Consider the following 19,273-nt stretch of genomic DNA (forward strand, 5'->3'; position numbering starts at 1 on the left):
GGCAGCGGAAAGTGGGAGACGGCCGAGTCCCGCGGGCAGGTTTCCCACCCTTTTTCCTCTCTCCTTCCCTCCCCCCTCCCCTTTTCATTTAAATATACTGCAATTTTTATATATAAAAAAAAGTCTAAAAGAGATGTAGATGTTTTGGAGCGTTTCCTTAAAATTTCGGAGCCGCGTGCGAGCGCGGAGGTGGCCAGAAGAAGCGGTCCCGGGCGCCGAGCGGGGGGCGGCGCAGCCCCGCTGGGGAGCGCAGCCGCACCGGGCAGCGCGCTGCCGGCCGCCGCGCGGTGCCCCCGCGCCCGCCCCGCCGCTTCGGGTCGTCCGTGCCCGCAGTGTGCAGGAGGAGGGCACCGAGGTTACAGGCGCTCGCTAAATTAGCAGCCTGCCTGCGTTTGAGGGAGGCGGTGTCGCTGGAGAAGTCGCTGGCTCCCAAGCAGCGGCGGCCCCAGAAGTTTGCTTCCCTGGGATGCTGCCTGTCACAGCTGGAGGTTTCCTTTCGCGCCGCTCCGCAAAGTTACCTTCGTTGTAACGTGACTGTTGGGCTCCGTAGTCGTTTTTAAAGAAGATGCGTGTAGTTAGGAACTGCATGTGTGAAGAAACGACTTCCCACCGCAGCAGTTGATTCTCAGGAAACTTTTAATTTTGCGCTTCGAGAAGCTCGGTTACTACTTGGATTACTGTGCTACCTTGGTCTAGAAGGTATGGTAACACTGCCAGACTTTGTGCAAAGCATTCTGCTTGCCAAATTTTTTTAAAGTTAGCATCCTGGCAATACTGTGTCAGTACCAGTTTGCAGCTTGTGATCGCAAATTATCTCAAAAAAGTGATGTTTTGTGATACACAAGAATCTTTAGACCAGTATAGCCGCTGGTTTCAGCTAGTAGTGGAAAAGTGTAAAATGATGTTTCTTTTTTTTCTTGCACTGAGTCTGCTTAAATGTGTAAGTGCAAGTGGCATTTTCAAAGGGATCAAAAATTGGAATGAGAGCTTCCTAAGTAGCTGTTTTCTTGTCAGTAGCTGGATGCCACAAAGGTTACATCCATATGCATCTACTTTCCAGCAGTCAAAAACATATATATATATATATATATAAAAATAAATCAAGAATAGATACGTTGCTTATTTCATGATTCTATCTTTACTAAAGATGGTCCTAAACTCTACCGTTTGCTAAACTTTAGCTAAATAATTTACTTTTGAAATTAAAAGCTGTAATGCATTGTAAGGGCCAAATCCTTTAAAAGACACACTCTGTTAGCTTCAATTGACTGCTCACATCAATTGTTACTCATATGCACACTTGAGCGCCGATAGTATGGCTGTCTATTAAATATTATAAATGACCATTGAAATGAAAAAGCATCTGAATATATTGCATTTAGAAATAAATACTAAAAATCCTTCCAGATACTCTGAAAGACTTGATATGAATCAACTAAACAGGGGAATGCTGTGACTAGCTTGCTGCACTGCTTTTGCCTTGCTTTTGAATTGCATGGTTTAAGGGGTTCAGGGTCTTAGTGAAATACCAGAATTAAGGATAGAGTAGCTTTATTATGTGACAATATAGTTGTCTCTGATTTTTGCAAGCAATTTCTTAAACATTAGTTAACTTTATTTTTTCTTAATCTTCTTTCTCTTTTCTAATGAGGGAAGTACTAAAACAAAAAGTAAGAATGGATGTTTATGTTGCCCTGCTAAGGCAATTCCTCTTCATGGGTTAATGTAACAGTTGTACACAGTCATTCTCTATTATGTGACTTTTCCAAAAGGTGCTATTTCTCCCGTGCAGGAGCTTCTTTCTAGTATTGACATGCTTTGCTTTGCTTTTAACTTATCAATGTTTGTTTTAAAACTAAATTAAAAAATACATGATATACTGCATAGGCTCCTAAGTGTGCCCTTCTCCCCCTTCCTTCCCTCCCCACCCTACCCCCCCCCMCCAAAAAAGACACTTCAATCCTGAACAAAGCTCTTTCAAGTTTTCATTTGATGGATGTATGCCTTATTGCTGTATCAAAGCCTTTGAAACTGCCGCATACGGACATTAGGAACTAAGTGTATGCTATGTGCAAGACCCAGAACTCTTAAAATGATAGTTTCCCTTAGCAGAACTGGGTGGAGGAAGTGTCCAAAATGCTGCAGAACTCTGCACTCCCCTTGGTTCATGTTTCTGTGATCCCAGGCTCACATCCAGCCTTAAAGGTTTTGTCACAAATATTAATATCGGTGATTATCTGTGTGTTCTCTTTTTTAATAAAAAAATTAATTAAGATTTCCCTTTAGAGAAAACTAACTGAAACCCAGAATTTGATATATTTTAAGTCTAACAAAATAAGAAGTAAATATGATAACCCTTGAGATGATTTATTTAAGATAATTTAAGATAAAAAGCAAAGGAAAAGGCAAGCTCACACTTTGAGTGAAAAGGCTGACCATACCGAAGTCAATGAAGTCCTATACCTGTCCCCTCAGGAGACAGGATTTCAAACCTAATACGTTGATATCTACAACAATAATCTACTTTCTGGGTGTAACTTCTAGAGGAAGTGATAGAAGGGCAGCGGCATAATGTGGAATTCTAGTAACTGTACTCGTGCAGTCAGCATAGACTGGTGGACCCAGTTAATTGAACAGTGATCACTAATCTGTCTGGCCCAATATAATGATGTGAAGATACACTATAGGACTTGGGTGGCTTCAGTAGGGTGCTTGCCTCTTTGTCGTTTGTGCCCACAGGCACTGGAGAAGCTTAAACGTTGATCCTGTGTGCATCATTTACCCCAGCTAGATAGCTCTCTGTTTGGTTACCTATTTCCAAGGGCGCAAAGTGGGTTACTGCATTTTGAGTAGGTCACCGACATAGGAGTTGCAATAGAGTGAAAGGCAAGCTTGTCATGCACCTGAGCTTTCCACCTTGGCTCCCTGCTGCCAGTGTTCTCCCTGGGAATACTCTGGTTGGATGTTTCACTGTAGGAGCATGAATGATACATTTGTCATTCATGTTACATGAAGTATACAATAAAAATGCAATAGTCTCCTCCTCAGTGTTACTGTAGCAGTTTTCCTTTCCCTTGTGGACACTAACACCAAAAACCTGGTTTGCTTGCCACTTCCACTGCACAGCTTTGCAGAAATGTAAGTGGAGAATCAATCCACAGAGTTTTACAATAATGTAAAACTTATTTCTCATCATTAAAATCGGGTAACTCCAAATTGAAGCCAAAAATATTTCCAGAAATATTTTATTTGAGCTTAGGTATTTCTTACACTAACAGTACAATCTTACAGAAAACGAGGAAATGGGTCTAGTTCCTATTTAAGAAGCAGAAAACAAGGAAGGACGTAATGAGTTGTATGCTATTCTGGCAGATCATTTTTGGCAACTTTTTTATAAAAAAAGTCAAGAGGATATCAAAAGTCATGGATCACAGCCTAATTTTGTGGTTCTTTGTCAGGAAAAACTTCCACTGAAGACCTGTGGGATTTTTTTTTCCCCCCTTATATTTTATGTGCAAAAAGAGCTAGGTCCACAGTGGATTTTCTTGTTTTACATTCAAGGTTCACATATGTACTTGATTACATTTTGACCAGTCATTATTTTCTACTATTATTAAAAGTAATATAATTAGACCAAAGGAAGGTAGTAAAATGTAGTGTAGTAGCAATAAGACCTTTAGAAMAAGTTTTCATCTTTATGTGTGTAAAGAGGGATATGCTGCTGACATGGTAATGGACTCCTATGGAATTCCCCTTTCAAGCTAGTGACAAACCCCACTTTTCTAGGAAGTATAAAATCATACAGAAGAAAGGTTTGGGAACAATTTTTCTTCTCAGAACCCTTTCCAAAAAAGAAAAGGGAACRGAGGAGGCTGCACTACTGGACAGACACCATTGGGTTAAATGCATTTGCTAGAAATACTTAGAAGAACACCAGGAATATTTTGTGTCAATTGAAAAGTGGAAGGTAAGGACTCTTGTCAATTTTTAGGGGAGTGGTATTCTTTGGGAAGCGTTTTTTTAAATGCCTGCAACTCAGTGCAAGAGTTAAAAGATAAAAGGTTTGTTCCTCGTCTATATTTTTTTTCTTTAATCCAAAGATTGCTTTCCTGCTAGAGAGGAACAGCATGTAGAGACGAGAGTGAATTTCATTCAAGGCAGGATAGGCAGCCTAGATCTTGTCAGTTTTATGGAGATTTTTAAACAAGAGGCGACTTTGAATACCTTCCACTCATCCCAAGTTTGTCTCCCTAGTGGCTATCCAGCAAAACTGGCTTCAACCAGGAAATTCCCTGCTTCCAAGGTCAACTACAGTTTGTTGTCCCTAAGTCTGTAATCCATATGTAAGCATAATGGCAGCTTGGACTCGACAAGCATTTTGTTTGCTCCCTAAATTTAAGCAGAATTATTTTACCTCCAGGGTTTACATTGTGATGCAACTTTATTAAAAACCCAGCAATGTCAGCCCACCCTTTTCCTTTAAGACACACCTTCCTTAATGCTTCTAAAGTTCATGAACAAGAAGAGATTTTCTGTAGCGAGCAGGTCACTGCCAACACAGTGCAGTGACTTCAAATGTAGGTCCTAGTCCTGAAAAGATATGTGCGTATTCTTAATGTTATTTGCACCGTTGGGAATTCATGCGGACGGGGCAGTGCAGGACTGGGACCTGCCTGGCACACTTGTGCTTCTAGTATAAATGCCTCGAAAGGCCATTTTGACTGCATTTTTTGAAGGGCAATCACACTGAAGTCGTCATAATTTTTTAAGCAATGGAAGGTGTCCACTTCTTTAGCTTATTTTGAAGTACATTTCATATGGAAGAGTTAAATTTCTTCTTCTGATCCCAGTTGTTCTAGACTTCTCAGTAAAAGAGAAACTTGCTCTGTATGATAGGTCTGATTCCCTGCTGCATTTGCTGCGTTTTTCCACCTGTGTCAACTCACTGAGAACAGTGGAACAACTGCAATATAAAGCTGGAATTGCCAGTAGTACACTGGGTACAAAATATTGGCAAAAGCAGAGTTAGTTAACTGAAGCAAGTAGTCTGGAGAAACTTGCTATTTCAATTATAGTAATTTTAGGAGTTATTTTTAGCTTTATTTATCAACCACCACCCCCCTACGCACACAGATCCTTAATATGTTTATTCAGGCTCATAATGTCCTTTAATAATCTGTATCAGCTTGAATATTTAGAAGAGAAATTAGGAAGCAATTCTGTGATCGTGAAACAGTTATTGAAAACTACTATAATTTGGACACATCAAACAAACTACTGATGTATTGTTGGGATACTTGGAAATAAAAATTCTAGGCATAAAGAGATCCATTTATTTTTTTTCTATGGCATATTTAGATATGCTGTGCTAAAGACATTCTGTGCTTTTAAATCATGTATATCTGGATACAAAAAGTACGGTTCTGCCTCTGCTGCTTGCCTTCTCTTGAGTGAGAGCTCTGAAAGAATAACCAAGAGCTGAATTTGGTCGCTTGCGAGTGTGCTCCCTTCTTAGATTGAGTGCCTTAATTTACACAGCTCACCTTTTTTGTCAGTTTATTTATATGATGGAAATGTGTGCATTTTCTTTGTCATGGTGATTTTATTTCTCTTTTCTGCTTGATTTTTAGTGAAGAAAGGTGACAGAGTTTAATGAGTTAATAAAAAGTGGCCTTAATTAGGAAAATTGCCTTCATATTTTTCTGATATTGTGCAAGCAATTTTTAATGACTCTGGTTGCAATTCAGAAACTTGAAGAAAGAACCCTTTTCCTATTTGCAAGGATATCAAGTCCAGTAATTTGCACACAAAGTTAATAAAAAGGGATTTATTATCTCCCTTAACAGGGAATATTTACATAAATATAGCTCAAATACAGTAGGATGTTAGTAAAGATACATATGGAAAATACATATATGCATGCAAGATACACTTTTCATCATTTGTCAGTGCTTTTACAAAGAATTCCCAAAGAACTGAGAATTACGTAGGATCTTTGAGACAACTTTTTTTATACCCTCACAATTGTTCACTAACAGGGAAATTAATTTTACATGTGCCAGACATAAATGTTTCAAATCTGCACTGTTAGCAGAGTTCTTTTCTTAATCTTGTGTGTTGAATTACAGTGCTTCCTTCATTTTGTAGACAGGAGCTCTCCACTGAAATTTGACAGTATGCTCATAATTGTATTGTCAGTTCATATAGCTAACCAGAATTTACACCAGGCAGGAATAGAGGAATGACTGAAAAAACTAAATATCTCCCTAGACTTTATAGAAAATGCTGAATATGGAATTAGTGGCGAGTAAGAGGGAGGGGAATAAAGGGAAAGAAATTGATCCTCTTAGGTTTAACCTTTTTTTTTTTAATGCAGCAGTCTTTTAAAAGACCTGGAGGGTTTTTGTTTTTGTTTTTGTTTTTTTAACAGAAATGGAAGGACATTGAAGTGCTTACTATGACACTCAGTTTTTAGTTTTCAGAGAGGACTACCTCTCATCTTCATAGTTATTATTTACATTGAGTAGTGTGATGAGGCAGAAATTAAAAATAGAATTAAAATGGTTCTAAAGTAGAGTCATTCACAGAGATTGTGAAGTCTAGCATATTAAATTACAATAATAAAGCTAATTATCAGCTGCTTGCTGAGATATTGAACACTTTTAATTAAAACTAGTTTGTAGGATTCTAGCAATTTTCTTCAAGTATTTCCACCGGTTGTGCAATACACACTACCTTTTACCCATACTTAACAGCCTTCCGGTTTTGTGCTCATTCGTATGCAGCATATTCATATGTGAAGGTAAAAGTCCATTTAAAAAAATGTTAGATTATGTCCTTTTTAAGATTAAAGTATAGGTTAAATCTTTTACAAGGGGTTTTTTTATTCATCCTCTCTCTTGGTTGTTGGCTCAAACCCATCAACTTCAGTGGATGTGAGGGGCTCAGTTCCACTGTGTAGGTCAAGACCCTTCAATACAATTAGAAATGTAGCTGTATCCTAGTTTTGCAGGTAGATGCAACTTCTGACTTTAAAAAAAAAAAAAAGAAGAAAAGAAAAGAAAAGAAAAGAAAAGAAAAGAAAAGAAAAGAAAAGAAAAAAACAGAATGACACAGCATACATATCACTCCTCCCCTGTTGTTAATGTGCAAATTCTGCTTTCAGATATGTTAAGTGTTGTAGCTGTTTAATTTTACCGTGTTTTTTTCAGGCTGCAGCCTTTTCCTTACCCTTTTTTTTAAAAAAAAAAAACTTCTTTGTATGTCTTGGGTGGCTGAATCTAGGACTCATCTTAGGGTCTTTGCTTCAGTTTAGGTTGTGCAGTGGTTTGGGGCTTTCTGTTTTTTGGTCATTGGTTTGGATTTTTGTTTGCTAAAGCTCTAGTCCATATGCTTAGGAGCCAATGAGATATAAGACCACAAAACCGAGACACGCTCTCACACAAGTGCTCAGTTAGAGCCAGCTGCTCCACTGACCTGTGCGAGCGGTCCCCTTTCCTGCCACGGGGCAGCTTGCGCAAGGAGGGGTTGCAAAATCAGCCTTCACCCCGTGGCTGCTGTGGAGGCAAGGCCGGGTTTCGCCTGCTCGTTTGCTTTATTGCAGTTAACCCAAGCTACCGCCACGGCAGAACGCACGACCCACTCTCATTTTGTATTTTCAAAAGCACCTGCAGAACCCATATCCCTTGTAGAAAGTCCTTCTCGTCCCCCTCCAAACTTTTCGAAAGCTCATATTCTTTTGCTTTAATGCTTCATGTAAAAGTGTATGTGACCCCGGAGGGGTCTACTCAAGACAGTAGTGTTCCTGCAGGGACCTTTCCGCTTACTCAGTGAGCCGCACCTACAAACAAGGCCAGCTCTGAGTTTAGGTGTGCTGGTCTAAGTCCAAAGTAACTCCACAAATGTCAAATGTCAAAACTTTTGATTGCATTTCCATACCATAAGTGAGGTCCCGTTGTGCTTTGTGTGAAGCACATGTTTTGTCCCAGAGAAGTCAGTAACTGCATAGCTAGGGGGAAAAAAAAGAAGAAAAAAGTTAACCTTTGGCATTGGATTAGGTSATTGTGTTGGATTATGTCAATGGCCCTATTCTGCTATGTTCTAATATCCTAAACTCCCACTGTTTTCAGTGGGAGCAGGTTTGTGGAAGGACTGACATGCTTATACATTTGTTTGAATTGATAAAACACTGTATAAATGCTAAGCATTTGTTTTCTTGCCAAGGAGGTTTACTTTTGAATTTGCTTTGTAAAACAAGAGATGAAATAATAAACCAAGACTTGCAAAGAATTAATTTGCTGTATTCTGAAGGATTAGAAAATCTTAACCTTGCAATGACTTCTTCCTCTTTACACCCAGAATCCTAAAAGGTCCCAGATTCACTTCTGGTTGTAATATACAGCAGATTTAAACTGAGTAGCGCTTCAGTGATTCATGGGGCCTATTTCAATATATTCTTAAGACATAGCACAAGTTGTATTGTAGAGTTGCAAGGAGGGAAATTAATCACATGTAATTTTTCTTAGGGCTCAGGATGGCAACCTGGACAAACTCTGAATATTTAAATCCAACCTTTCTGTGTGGGCATGGTCAGTTAGGTTTTTCCTTATTTAAAACAAAATCAACATAGCCTTTCAGGTTTAGTGTATGTTTACTATTAATTAGCTCAGGATCTCAAGATTGCAACATTTAATTCTTCACAAAGCATTATAGTAGCTTCCTCTGCAAGCTGATATCTGAATTGTGAAGAAGAAAACATCCAGGTTTAAGTTCTGTATCTGAAAAGCCTTGAAGAAGTAGTTTTACATATTTTACATATTTTAAAGGAAACTGTATATACTTCAATAGGAGCCAAACTTTGAAGTTATTTGGTGTCCTAAATAGAAGAAAAAGTCTATATTACCTACGTGCTCATCCCTTTCCTGCCATAAATGAGAGCTATATGTATTCAGCATTTGACAGTAAGATTGCTTCAGTCAGCCACCCACCCAGCTCTTGAATTCTAACTTTGGGCTCTGAGGCTTAAAAAAAAAAAGGCCTAAATTACCTTCTAACATAAATAGATACAACTATATTGAAGACAGTGAAGCCATGCACGGTTCTTATGCTAGTGATAACTTCGACCCTGTAGATACAACTTACAATGAAAAACTGCAAAACAGTTTTTTCTTGCCAAAACTGGTGCTTATTTAGGGTCTCATGTCATTCCAATTAAGTACTTTTAGACAAATCCTTGTAAAGAACTATTAATTTACATAACTGATATCAAATAGATACTTTGGTGCAAATCCTGATGTGTGTACATAGGGCTAACTCTTGCTTTCTTTGAAGTCAGTGACAAAGTTTCTAGTGATCCCAGAGCAGAGGGGGAAAGGGAGGCAAAAGCAGGTCATAGTTTCCCATTCAGAAACCTACTGTGCCACACTCAGATTGGTAAATTGTATTTTTAGCACTTAAAGCAAAATTTAGCCCAAAGCATGTTGTGCCTAAGTCTGAGCTGAAAACCCTTTTAACAGTTGTGGAGGCAAAACCAACGCACTGTTGTCGTCGCAGCACTGGGGGCCTATCATGTACTCCTTGCTGGCTTGGGCCCTACCTTGAAGTTAGCTGGGATTTCACTGGGATTTGCCAGGAAGCATACAGTAATATAGCATTATGGTAGAATTTTCCTCTGCGGGAGGGGAGGGGTTCTAAACCTTTTAGGATGTTTTCTATAATTTTTTTTTTAATCCAAGTTCTCAGCGCTTGTGGATCTTAATGTGCGTTTAGGAACCATACTTAATTGTTCTAAGTGATCTTGAGGAGGGGAAGAAAGTCTTCCCCTGCAGCCCCATGCCTCACCTTTCCACCGGCTCTGTTTTTCATTTTACATCCCTTGGAAATGGATCAGCTTTGCTGAATGTCCTAAAATCACCTAATTCAAGGATAAACTGTAAAGAAGTCTCTTTGAGAACTGAGGGCATCTCTTTTAGGACAGGCAGTGATCCTTGCACAAAGCAAGCCAGGGAGAATTCCGTTAAAAGATAATAGTAATCTGTACTCCAGTTTACCTCCCCATTTAAGAAATCAGAGGTGTTCGCAAACTGAATTTCATCTGCTGGCAGCAAAAGGCAGGAAGGAGTACTACTTAGAAGTGTGCTGCTTAAGTTGCAGAAATGCTGAGGGTAAGTCTTGTTATACCAAAGGCAGATAAATTTGGGAATACTAAAAGAGAACCTTGGCTTTAAATATCCTCTTCTGCAAAAAAATGACAAACCCTGTGGATTCCCTGAAGCAGAAACACTCTCCTTTGCCACCTCCTCCTCCCCTTGTCCCCTCCATTCTTGCTGAAGCCCTAGGAATAGCAAAAGGGCAGGATGCAACAGGAATAAAGTATCCTTTGTGTATGGGATTCCCTTCTTGTGTATGTTTTCTTGGGATGCTTTCTTTGGTTGGCTGGGGTTCACTGTACTTTGTGGAAAAATGTGTATTAATCAACTGATTAATAGTAGCCAGGTGACCCTCTGAGATGGTAATAGATGCACAGGCATGATTTTTTCTGCCTTTGTGTTCAGTCAGACTTGCAGGAGAAATAAGGGACTATGCTGAGCACTTGTACTGTACCACCTGCCATAAATACGCTGCATTTCCAGTAACTGAACAGGCTGCCATTATAGGAAGGTGCTGGGTTTTCCCTCCTGCAAGAGAAGCTGCATTTCCCACCAACTTCTTTATGAAAAGTGGACCTACTGAAAGCTCTTTAGTCCCATAGGAACTGATGCAAATTGCTGGGTGGTAGGAGGCTTTTTGCATGGCTGCAATCATTTCTGAGAATTATATATAAATGTTAAACAAATTGCTTTGTCTGGGATTAAAGTTTAAGACGAGAATAAAGCAAAACAGAGCATTACTGAATGTTAAGTAGTGCTATGGTTCATGTACAGTAGGCAGGATGTTCTCTGAGAATACAGATCTTTTTAGCAAACTGCAGAGGCAAAATCCTGTTCCCCAGCCTATCTGTCTGCAGTCCTGCACTCTTTTTTTTGCAAGTTTATCATTGACCCGATGAGGAAAGCCTGCTCTTGCAAGGGGGACAGCAGAATATTGGATCTCAGATGTACTGACCACATTCAGAGGCAAGCAAAGAGACCATAAAACTTTTACGATGCATAAATATGACCACTGCTGTTTTGCTTTTCCTCTGCAGTTTGCTGGGTAGCAGGCTGAAGGCTTGAAAGAAATAAATCATGCAAGTTGGGCTGAAAAAATGAAGATAATGTTAGTACCCTTTCTATAGGATCCCAGACCACATCCTCCTCTGCTTCCAACCCTCAAGCAAATTCATCTTCTTTCATCCCAGGAAATGGGGCTGATGGGGGAGGTATCTCAGTTATCAGGAACAGCAAAGGACCAGCTCATCTGCTGGCATGCTGTGAAGTCAGTCGCCCCAGCTAAAGGTGCGACCCAGGATTTCATAGCTGAACAAAGAGTTCATAGCGGTTYCCCCCCCCTCCCCACACGAGGTTGCCTCAGCTGCCCACGCCGTGCTGAGAGACCGGGACCAAGTTGCGCTGGGACTGCCTGCTCCGGTGGGTGTTTTTTATCCGAGGCCCTAGCAGCTGGCCACCACGGCCGCTGGAGACCCTGGGCTTGCAGGGCTGTGCTCCAAGCAAAAAGTTGAATGTTATTTCTACCCCACTGAGCCTCCGCCTGCTTCTCCCTGGTGTTTGTGGTCACTGGTAGCTTGCTCCTCAGAACATTATGTGTTGCAACAGCGGGGCTGGAGCTTCCCAGTATTACTTACCAGGCCGTGGAGCCAGCCATCTGGCAGCAAAACAGGAAGGCCTGGGTTCCCTTTCTCTCCTGGGCTTGTTTCGCTATTTTAGGGAGCTCTACTTCTCCCTGCGTAGCAGAAAGCTGGTGCAGGCTGAAGGAAGGACTCGCGGCTGAGCGAGGGGCCAAAGCCTGAAGCTGCTGTTTTGCCCATCTGCTCCTGCTGGAGGTGTATTCATTATTAATGGCGGTAGTGGCGGTTGCTGCTCAGATATGCAGCTCTGCCTGGGTAAATGAGACATTCTTCAGCAAATTGCTTCGTTTTTTGATTGCTGATTGTACACGTGTCACCAAGCTGACTCAAGGTTCATCGATGCATGCTCAGTAAATTAGAAAGAACATAACTATGGATCAACCAAGAGAATGAATTCTGTGCCTACAATGACCCAGGGCCATTTAATTTTCTGCTTAATTTTGTTGCAGTCAGTTTGCATTTTGGGTTATTATGCAGTAGGAAATTAACAATAAATAACAAATTTGGTCCTCCTGTGCTTCTAATGATATTTTTATAAATCTTTGTAATGCTGTTTTTAAAAGGATCAAGGTCTGTGCCAGTCTGATACTCCAGCAAGTATGCGGGGAGGAAATAAAGAGAAAAATACATTATTCTTCCCAGATAATCTTATAGTTAAATAGCAAAGGGTTTTTTTTTTACCCTTCGTCTTCTTTCTCCTTCTCTCTGTGTGCGGGTTTTGTTCTTTTTGTGTGTGTGTATATGTGCATGTTATTTTGCATTAACTTAAGGCTCTTCCTCTCTTCTCAGATAACTTGAGGAAAATGGAAACAGATGAGGCTCAAGATATGTCCCAGGTTTCAGGTGAGGTTCTTAAGGAATACATCTATGAAGAAAATCCTAAATTCCTGCTCATCTTTCTAGCCCAGTGTAATGTTTTTATTGTTATCAATAAAATTGCTTTGGGTCTTTTTTAAAACCAGAGTGGGAATTGAGATATAATTAATGATATCACTTAATATCAAGCCCAGCAGTGCATGGATTTTTTTAAAAGGAACTGGGTAAATAAAGAAGTCAAGGGAATATAGGAGTGTAGAAGTAATTTTGCATTAGACCTGTGGTAGTGTATCCTTGAAGCACACTCAGGTGCACATTTACACTCTTTCTTTTGGGAGCAAAATTCTGATTGTTACAAAATAAATACAGAACAAACAAAGTTCGCGAGATGGGAGGGGGACAAATACTAATTAAAAGCAAACAAACTTTATTTACCGCATAGGTCTGTTTGACTTTTTCCAAAGCTTTTGGAAAGCTTTACTTTAAACATATAAGCTTTAAACATTTTACTTCAGACATATAAAAATGCTAATTGACAAGCGTTAACTGTTTTTGTCCAGGAAAATAGTATTTGGAAAAAAAGGTTTAAACTATAGAGAAGTTAGGTTTCTAAAATTTGCCCTATCCTAGTATAGATAGGATTCAGCAAAGTATTACAACCTATTGATGCTTCTGTGGGAGGTTTTATTCTTAATTTCACTGGAAAGTGGTTCCTTAGCAAATGGGTAATGCAATTTAGCAAAATAATAACTATTTATTTACACTGTCGTGCTCCAGCAATTGAAAAAGTTAGTATTTTTCCTATTTTTCCCTAATATGCTGACAGCTGCAACGGCTAATGGCTTTCAGTTTTCACTTTTAGTGTTCTGCCTGGAGCACACCAGCCCTGTTCACCAAGGCCTCCTTCCGGCACACAGACTGGGCGTATGGCTCGCTTTTAAGAGACAGCTCTCAGGTAGTGTAGGTTCAAGACCTAGACGCCAACTGTAAGAGATCATGAAGGTCCTGGTATAGTGTGGGTGGCTAGGTCATGGGTTTTTCCAGAAATACATGGACATAATTCCTTTGTTTTTTCTTTTTTTTTTTTCTGCTGCTCTCCTTTATAAAGATGTTGAGGAGTTTCCTCAAAATTTGGCACTGAGAACTTTTTGTGTCATCTGAAAATTGAAAATCAAAGACATTGTCTGTTTGAAAGAACAATATAATAATCCTTCATTCTAACAGAAGATTTTCAGCTACCTTTAGTATAGAGAAGTCATTCCAGTGAGCACTGTGCAGGCATGTTGCACTCCCCTCCCCACTTAACATTTTTAAAATTATACCTGGGTATACTTAACATTGTTGTTTTGTTGAAAGCTGAAACAGTTTATAAATGAAATATAACATGTCCTACACATGCTGTGTTTGGAGCATGTCCTCCTCTAGCAGAAAAAGCAGTGGGGTTTTAATCCCGCCACTCTTTATGGGGACGAAACGCTGGGGATCTGCTCAAAGCATTGAAACACACAGTGACTCAAGTCCAGTTGTTCTGCGTGCTGCAGAGCTCCTTGCATGAGCTCCTGGGGCAGCAGCCCCGACCTCCTCTTCCTGTGTGGCAGCGCCTATTCCCCTGTATATCCACACCTAACCTTTGTGAGTTTTTTTTTACAATGGCGTTAATCTGAATTCCACACCTGCTGCCTCTCAGGAGGGTGTTACTTATTACTTTTTTTTAATGTGAGGAGTAGTAGTGTGGAAAATGTTGTCTTGAGTCAAGGAGTGGATTAGAAGGTCATACTCTTTACTACTTTTATGGTCTGCCTCTCCCCTTGAGAGGGAAGATTTGCAAAAAACTTTGCTATTGTGAATGTGTGTGCATGTATATATACATTGTATATATATATTTATGTATGTATATTTTATATATATACACACACACACTTTTTTGTAGCTCTGTTTTTCAGGATTGGAATCACTGTAGTGCTTTACCTATGCCCTTCGGCATTTGTGGCAAATCATACTGATGAAAATAATACTCTCTTGTGGTAAGGGGAGTCTCTTTTAAAAGAATCAGAGTAAGAGGAATTTTACCTCTGACAAAAGAGGTAGGCCTACACAGGCACATTACAGCAAACATTCTGCACTGACTCTTCCTATTCTATCCTGCGACTGAGCTGCTGATCATTTAATCTGGGGCTTTCTCTGAGCGGAGTTTGTGAGTTTATTGGATTTGGGAAAAAAGTAGCCAAAGAGCTTGCAAATTTATTTTCACTTTTGATCTGAGTTGTGTGTGAACTCAGCCTTCTGGAAACAGGAGCTGGTCAGATTAGGCTCCGTAGATATTGGCTCTTCATAAGCTCTTGCTAGAGCTTACAGGTAAAGTGTCTGAAGGTACAGGGGTGTTGCCTACCTCTTTCTCATAAAGCTGGCAAATTTCAGAAAGGAGTTTTCCCCCTTCTCCTCCTGGGCTTCTGGATGCTGCTGGGATGCTTCCTTGCATGACGAGAGGGCCCTGCTATCTATTGGGAACCAGTTTGGCAGTGTTCAGTTTCTGGATTGTGGAGTTGTCACGTTAGCTGAAAAACACCTTTACTCATTTCTCCTGCACTGTGGCTAATGCGCATCAGAGGTAGCTTACTATCYGAGCTAATGGATTTAGCTGACTTGGTTCACCAGCATGTGTGATTTTTATTTTTTTTAATTTGTTAGGCAGGGATGGGGGGTTGTTTGTTTGTTCCTTACCAGAAATAAAATAGGTCTCTAGAAAGAGTCCTCTCAGCTCAGAAGCAGCGTTTTGCAGCCACTTGGGTTAGGCAGCTGTAGCTGACTCAAGGTGCGACAGGGGCAAGCTGGGCCACCCAAGCATAAAGCTAGTGTGAGCGAGCCTGGCCCCATGTGCCCACAGACATTCCCACTTCTGGGAAGCAAGGCCTTGCTCGCTCCTAAAGGAACTGAAATACCGTGTGACCAGCTCAGAGTTCACACTTTTTTTTTTCTTTCTCCTGAAAGCGATATTTCATGAGGCAAGCAGTTGCAGTTCTGAAATGAGGAGAGAGCTGACATACATTTAACCAAATGGTATCCGGCACCCATACAAGAGAATCAGAAAACACAGATAATATCTCACTTAACAAGCAGTATTTTTCCTGCCCTTTTTTTTTTTTTTTTTTCTCAGTTCTAGGGCCTAACAGTTAAGGAAGGTGAAAAAATGGTACAAATGTTTCCACATCTAACATAAAAAGATCCCCCTAGCACCTACCAGGCTGTGCTGCTCTGTGCAAAAGCAGGGAGAAGAGTTTTGCATTTGCCGTTCTTGCTAGATTCTGGGAAGGTGTAAATGAGTGTATCCTGGGCTGCTTTATACCACCTGAGAGTCTGGCTCCTGTCCTGGAGTGACTCTCTTCTTGCTTGCTTGAGGTCTGAGATTGCACTAGTGAAAATGGGACATGAACTGAGTTCTGACTTCAAGCCAGAAAATCTCTATATTGTTTTTCTTGCATAACTTCTTCAGTCGCTCTAGGGTTTCCACTCAAAACAATCCTCAGGCATTAGATACACCCAACATTAGTTTGTAAAAGGATAGTGATTGAAATTTCCGTAAGAAATCCTGTTCTTTGTTTTTAACAGTAGTAGTGTTAGCAACACCACTCTGGCATGAACTGAAGAGCTCTCAAAACTGAAGAAACTTTGGATGCATGAAACCTTATAGGACTGGGCACTTGGTTCCCTTTCCTCATGCCTATGCTAAATTACTAGAGCACAGGTGAGGAAACTGAAGTATGGGGAAGCTGAGGATCCTACCAGGCACTACTGGTAGGTTAGGCCTGTCTGTGACAATTTTCATATAGAAATGGCAGTGTTTGGAAATCTGAGACCATGTTTCAGAGCTTCAGTATGAATTGGGGGAATGTATCATATAGCCTGCACTTGAGAATACCAGCATATATGGCTTAACCAAGGGCAAGCCATGAATCAGTGGCAGCACCAGAAACAGAACTTTGATACCCCAAAAGTCTTCTGCCTTCCCTCTAAAGCTCCTGTGCCTTTTTTATTTGATATGTCAGATGGCTCTTTATAAAAACAAAACCCCCAAAATCCAGAGGTTAGATTGCACTGATTATGCTTCACTTATTTTGGAGCAAAAAATGTAAAATGGGAATGCAATAAATCTATAGTACTTTGCTCTGTTATGTGACATTTTAACAGTTTGCCCCAGTATTTGCCACTAGCTTTTTTTCAGCTGYATCCCTTCAACCAGTTATTATTCTGGACATGCCTGCTGGAAATTAAATGGGAAACTTTTCCCACCGTCTCCCCCTTACCATTTCTAAATTCATTGGCAAAAGTGTGTTAGTGAGATTGCATATCTGTAAGATTACCATTCAGTAGTGAGCTTATTGTAGTATAACAATTTAGATGTAGTTAAGGCATGAAATATGAATATCATGCTCTGAATCTAAGACACAGGGCTCCACAAATATGTCTATTTTAAATCCACTATTTTTACCCTGTCTTTTTGCATGCAGGGATTTCTCTATCATGTGCAACATGAAGAAATCAAGTGATGTGAGATGAGTCATTAAAGCCAAGTTTACTAAGTAAAGTTTTCTTAACTGCAGTCTCCTTCAAAGAAAGAAGAGCCACCAGGTCTCCAACTTCTGCAGCTCTGCCCCACCAAGTCTGTGGAGCTACTCTGATTCATGCCATCTGGGCAAATGGCTCTTAATTTAACAAGTAGAAGATCCATATCTGTTTAGTAAACTAAACAGTTCACTATAAACTGCCAAAGTACTGACCTACTAAAATGTTTCTGTTCCCAAAGACTGCTTTGAATTATCTTCAAAGCATCCTACTTATCCTACTTATTGTGGGATGATTAACTACGAGTTAATAGAGTTTTGATTTTGTTTGCTTTTCGTTATCTTATACCTCTGATATTATCTGTTTATGTTGGTTTGTAACCGTTAAAGCGCTCAGCTTTTTAGGGTAACTGTTCTCTTGAATCTAAACTAAGTCAGAGCCTAAGAACTTGCATTTGTGTAACTGGAAGCACATCTTGAACCCTGGAACTTGCAGGTGGCTGTTAATTACTATTACTTTTTAACCAATTTTCTAAAGCTAGATGTACTGTCAAGAAAGCTGATTCTGATCACACTGCCCCTTGCCCTCAGATTAAACTACTGGTTTTGGGGGGTTTTTTTTGAAAAGGCTGAAATAGTTCAACCAGTCTCTCATCACCCCTGCTTCCTGTCCATGAGATATAGCTCAGCTTGGCAGCCTGGGACTTGCATCAGAAAAGTTGTTGGCAGTTCTTTAAGTTCCTTAAATCCCATAAGGTAGCGAAGAAAACTACAGGAATAACTCTTAAAAAAAAAAAAAAAAAAAGCTGAACAGTGAATGGCAAGAACTGTTTTAATGAGCTTACTTCCTGCTTTTACCTTCCTCTACTGTAAAATTCATAGTCCTTCTTTTTCCTTTATGCAGTCCATCTTTACTGTTGCACACACATCCAGTGGCTGTGATTTTGTTGGTTTAAGAATATGCCACAGACGATGGAGCTGGGGGCTGGGGAATAATCCACCCCTCTGCCAGTGCGGGACTGTTTGTTAGTTATCCTCGAGCCTTCCGGCCCTGCAGTTTTAGATGATTCATCTGACTCTGCTCCCACCACTCCCTTTTGGAGATTATTCTGCAGTCTGATAGATGCATCATTAAGAAATGCAGTCCACATTCCCCCACTTTCATTCCTTTAAACCTAGATTTGTGCACTTAAACAGTGCAAACGAACTACTTTGCTCCACATTTATCCTACTTCAAGTATTTGGAGCTGATCTTTGCAAGAAGATTACGGACATTAGAGGCAGTTAAGGATCTAATAGATAAAAAGTTATTTTGTTTTCAAGGACATACAAGTATATTTTTTAATGCTTGTGGGAATTTGAGTTCTCTATGCTGTTGTGCTGTGAGGGAGACAGCAAGGATTATCCCTGTGTAAAAGGGTTTTGGTCGCATGCTCTATTCCTTGCTCCTCAGCGCATGGGGAAAATATTGCGTGACAGGGCAGCCTTGCTCTTTGGCTGAGGAAGGAACCACGACTGGGGCCTGTGCAGCTACTGTAGGTGAGAGCAGTCCTGAGTTTGCCAGGCCTTTGGAAGAGAGTGGGATGATGTGAAAGGTGACTTAAACCTACCTGTCATTTCCTGTATGTCTGCATTTCTAGCCATGACCGGTGCAGATCAGAAAGCATGATGCTTTCTGATCCAGGAGGTTGGGAGGAAACTATTTTTTTGTTTGTAAGTTAACACTAGAACAAATCCATAACTGCCATCACCAGACTGCTATCACTCAAGTAAGCTATGTTGGTTTTAATTTTTCCTTTTCTGAGAACTGATTTCACAATGAATTAATGCTTGTGTGTCAATGAGGGAATGCTCATTAGAAAAAAACACTGATTTGCTAGGCCTTTATGCTATAAAATGCCTGCCCCTGATGGAGTTCTGATTGCTACAGGATGACTAATAGGTTGTATCAGTGTAAGTTGGTAAAAACTCCATTTTGGAGACAGGTCTTATGTCAATATTACCGAGTTCAGATCCTGCTCTGGGCCTATTGTCTTCTTTGCTATTAATTCAAAGAACAGCCTTTTAGTAATAGTAGGGGAAACTAATCTCTTAGATAATTCTTTTGGTAGTT

At 40.2% G+C, this 19,273-nt stretch overlaps 1 protein-coding gene across 9 annotated transcripts in view; it reads left to right on the top strand.

Annotated features, from left to right (window-relative positions):
* Positions 1-19,273, top strand: part of IKZF1 (IKAROS family zinc finger 1) — a 73,396-nt gene that overhangs the window by 608 nt on the left and 53,515 nt on the right. For 6 of the 9 annotated variants that reach the window (XM_026072095.1, XM_026072094.1, XM_026072088.1 and 3 more), the window contains one exon: positions 12,575-12,628. In XM_026072095.1, the coding sequence (XP_025927880.1) occupies positions 12,589-12,628 (40 nt within the window). In that variant the 5' untranslated portion in view covers positions 12,575-12,588. Of the gene's footprint in view, positions 1-331; positions 700-12,574; positions 12,629-13,450; positions 13,557-19,273 lie in introns of those variants that run through there. The other 3 variants (XM_026072091.1, XM_026072092.1, XM_026072093.1) reach the window with 3 other exon arrangements.

This window comes from Apteryx rowi, unplaced genomic scaffold (assembly GCF_003343035.1).
Source record: "Apteryx rowi isolate R43461 unplaced genomic scaffold, aptRow1 scaffold_337, whole genome shotgun sequence".
Taxonomy (NCBI): domain Eukaryota; kingdom Metazoa; phylum Chordata; class Aves; order Apterygiformes; family Apterygidae; genus Apteryx; species Apteryx rowi.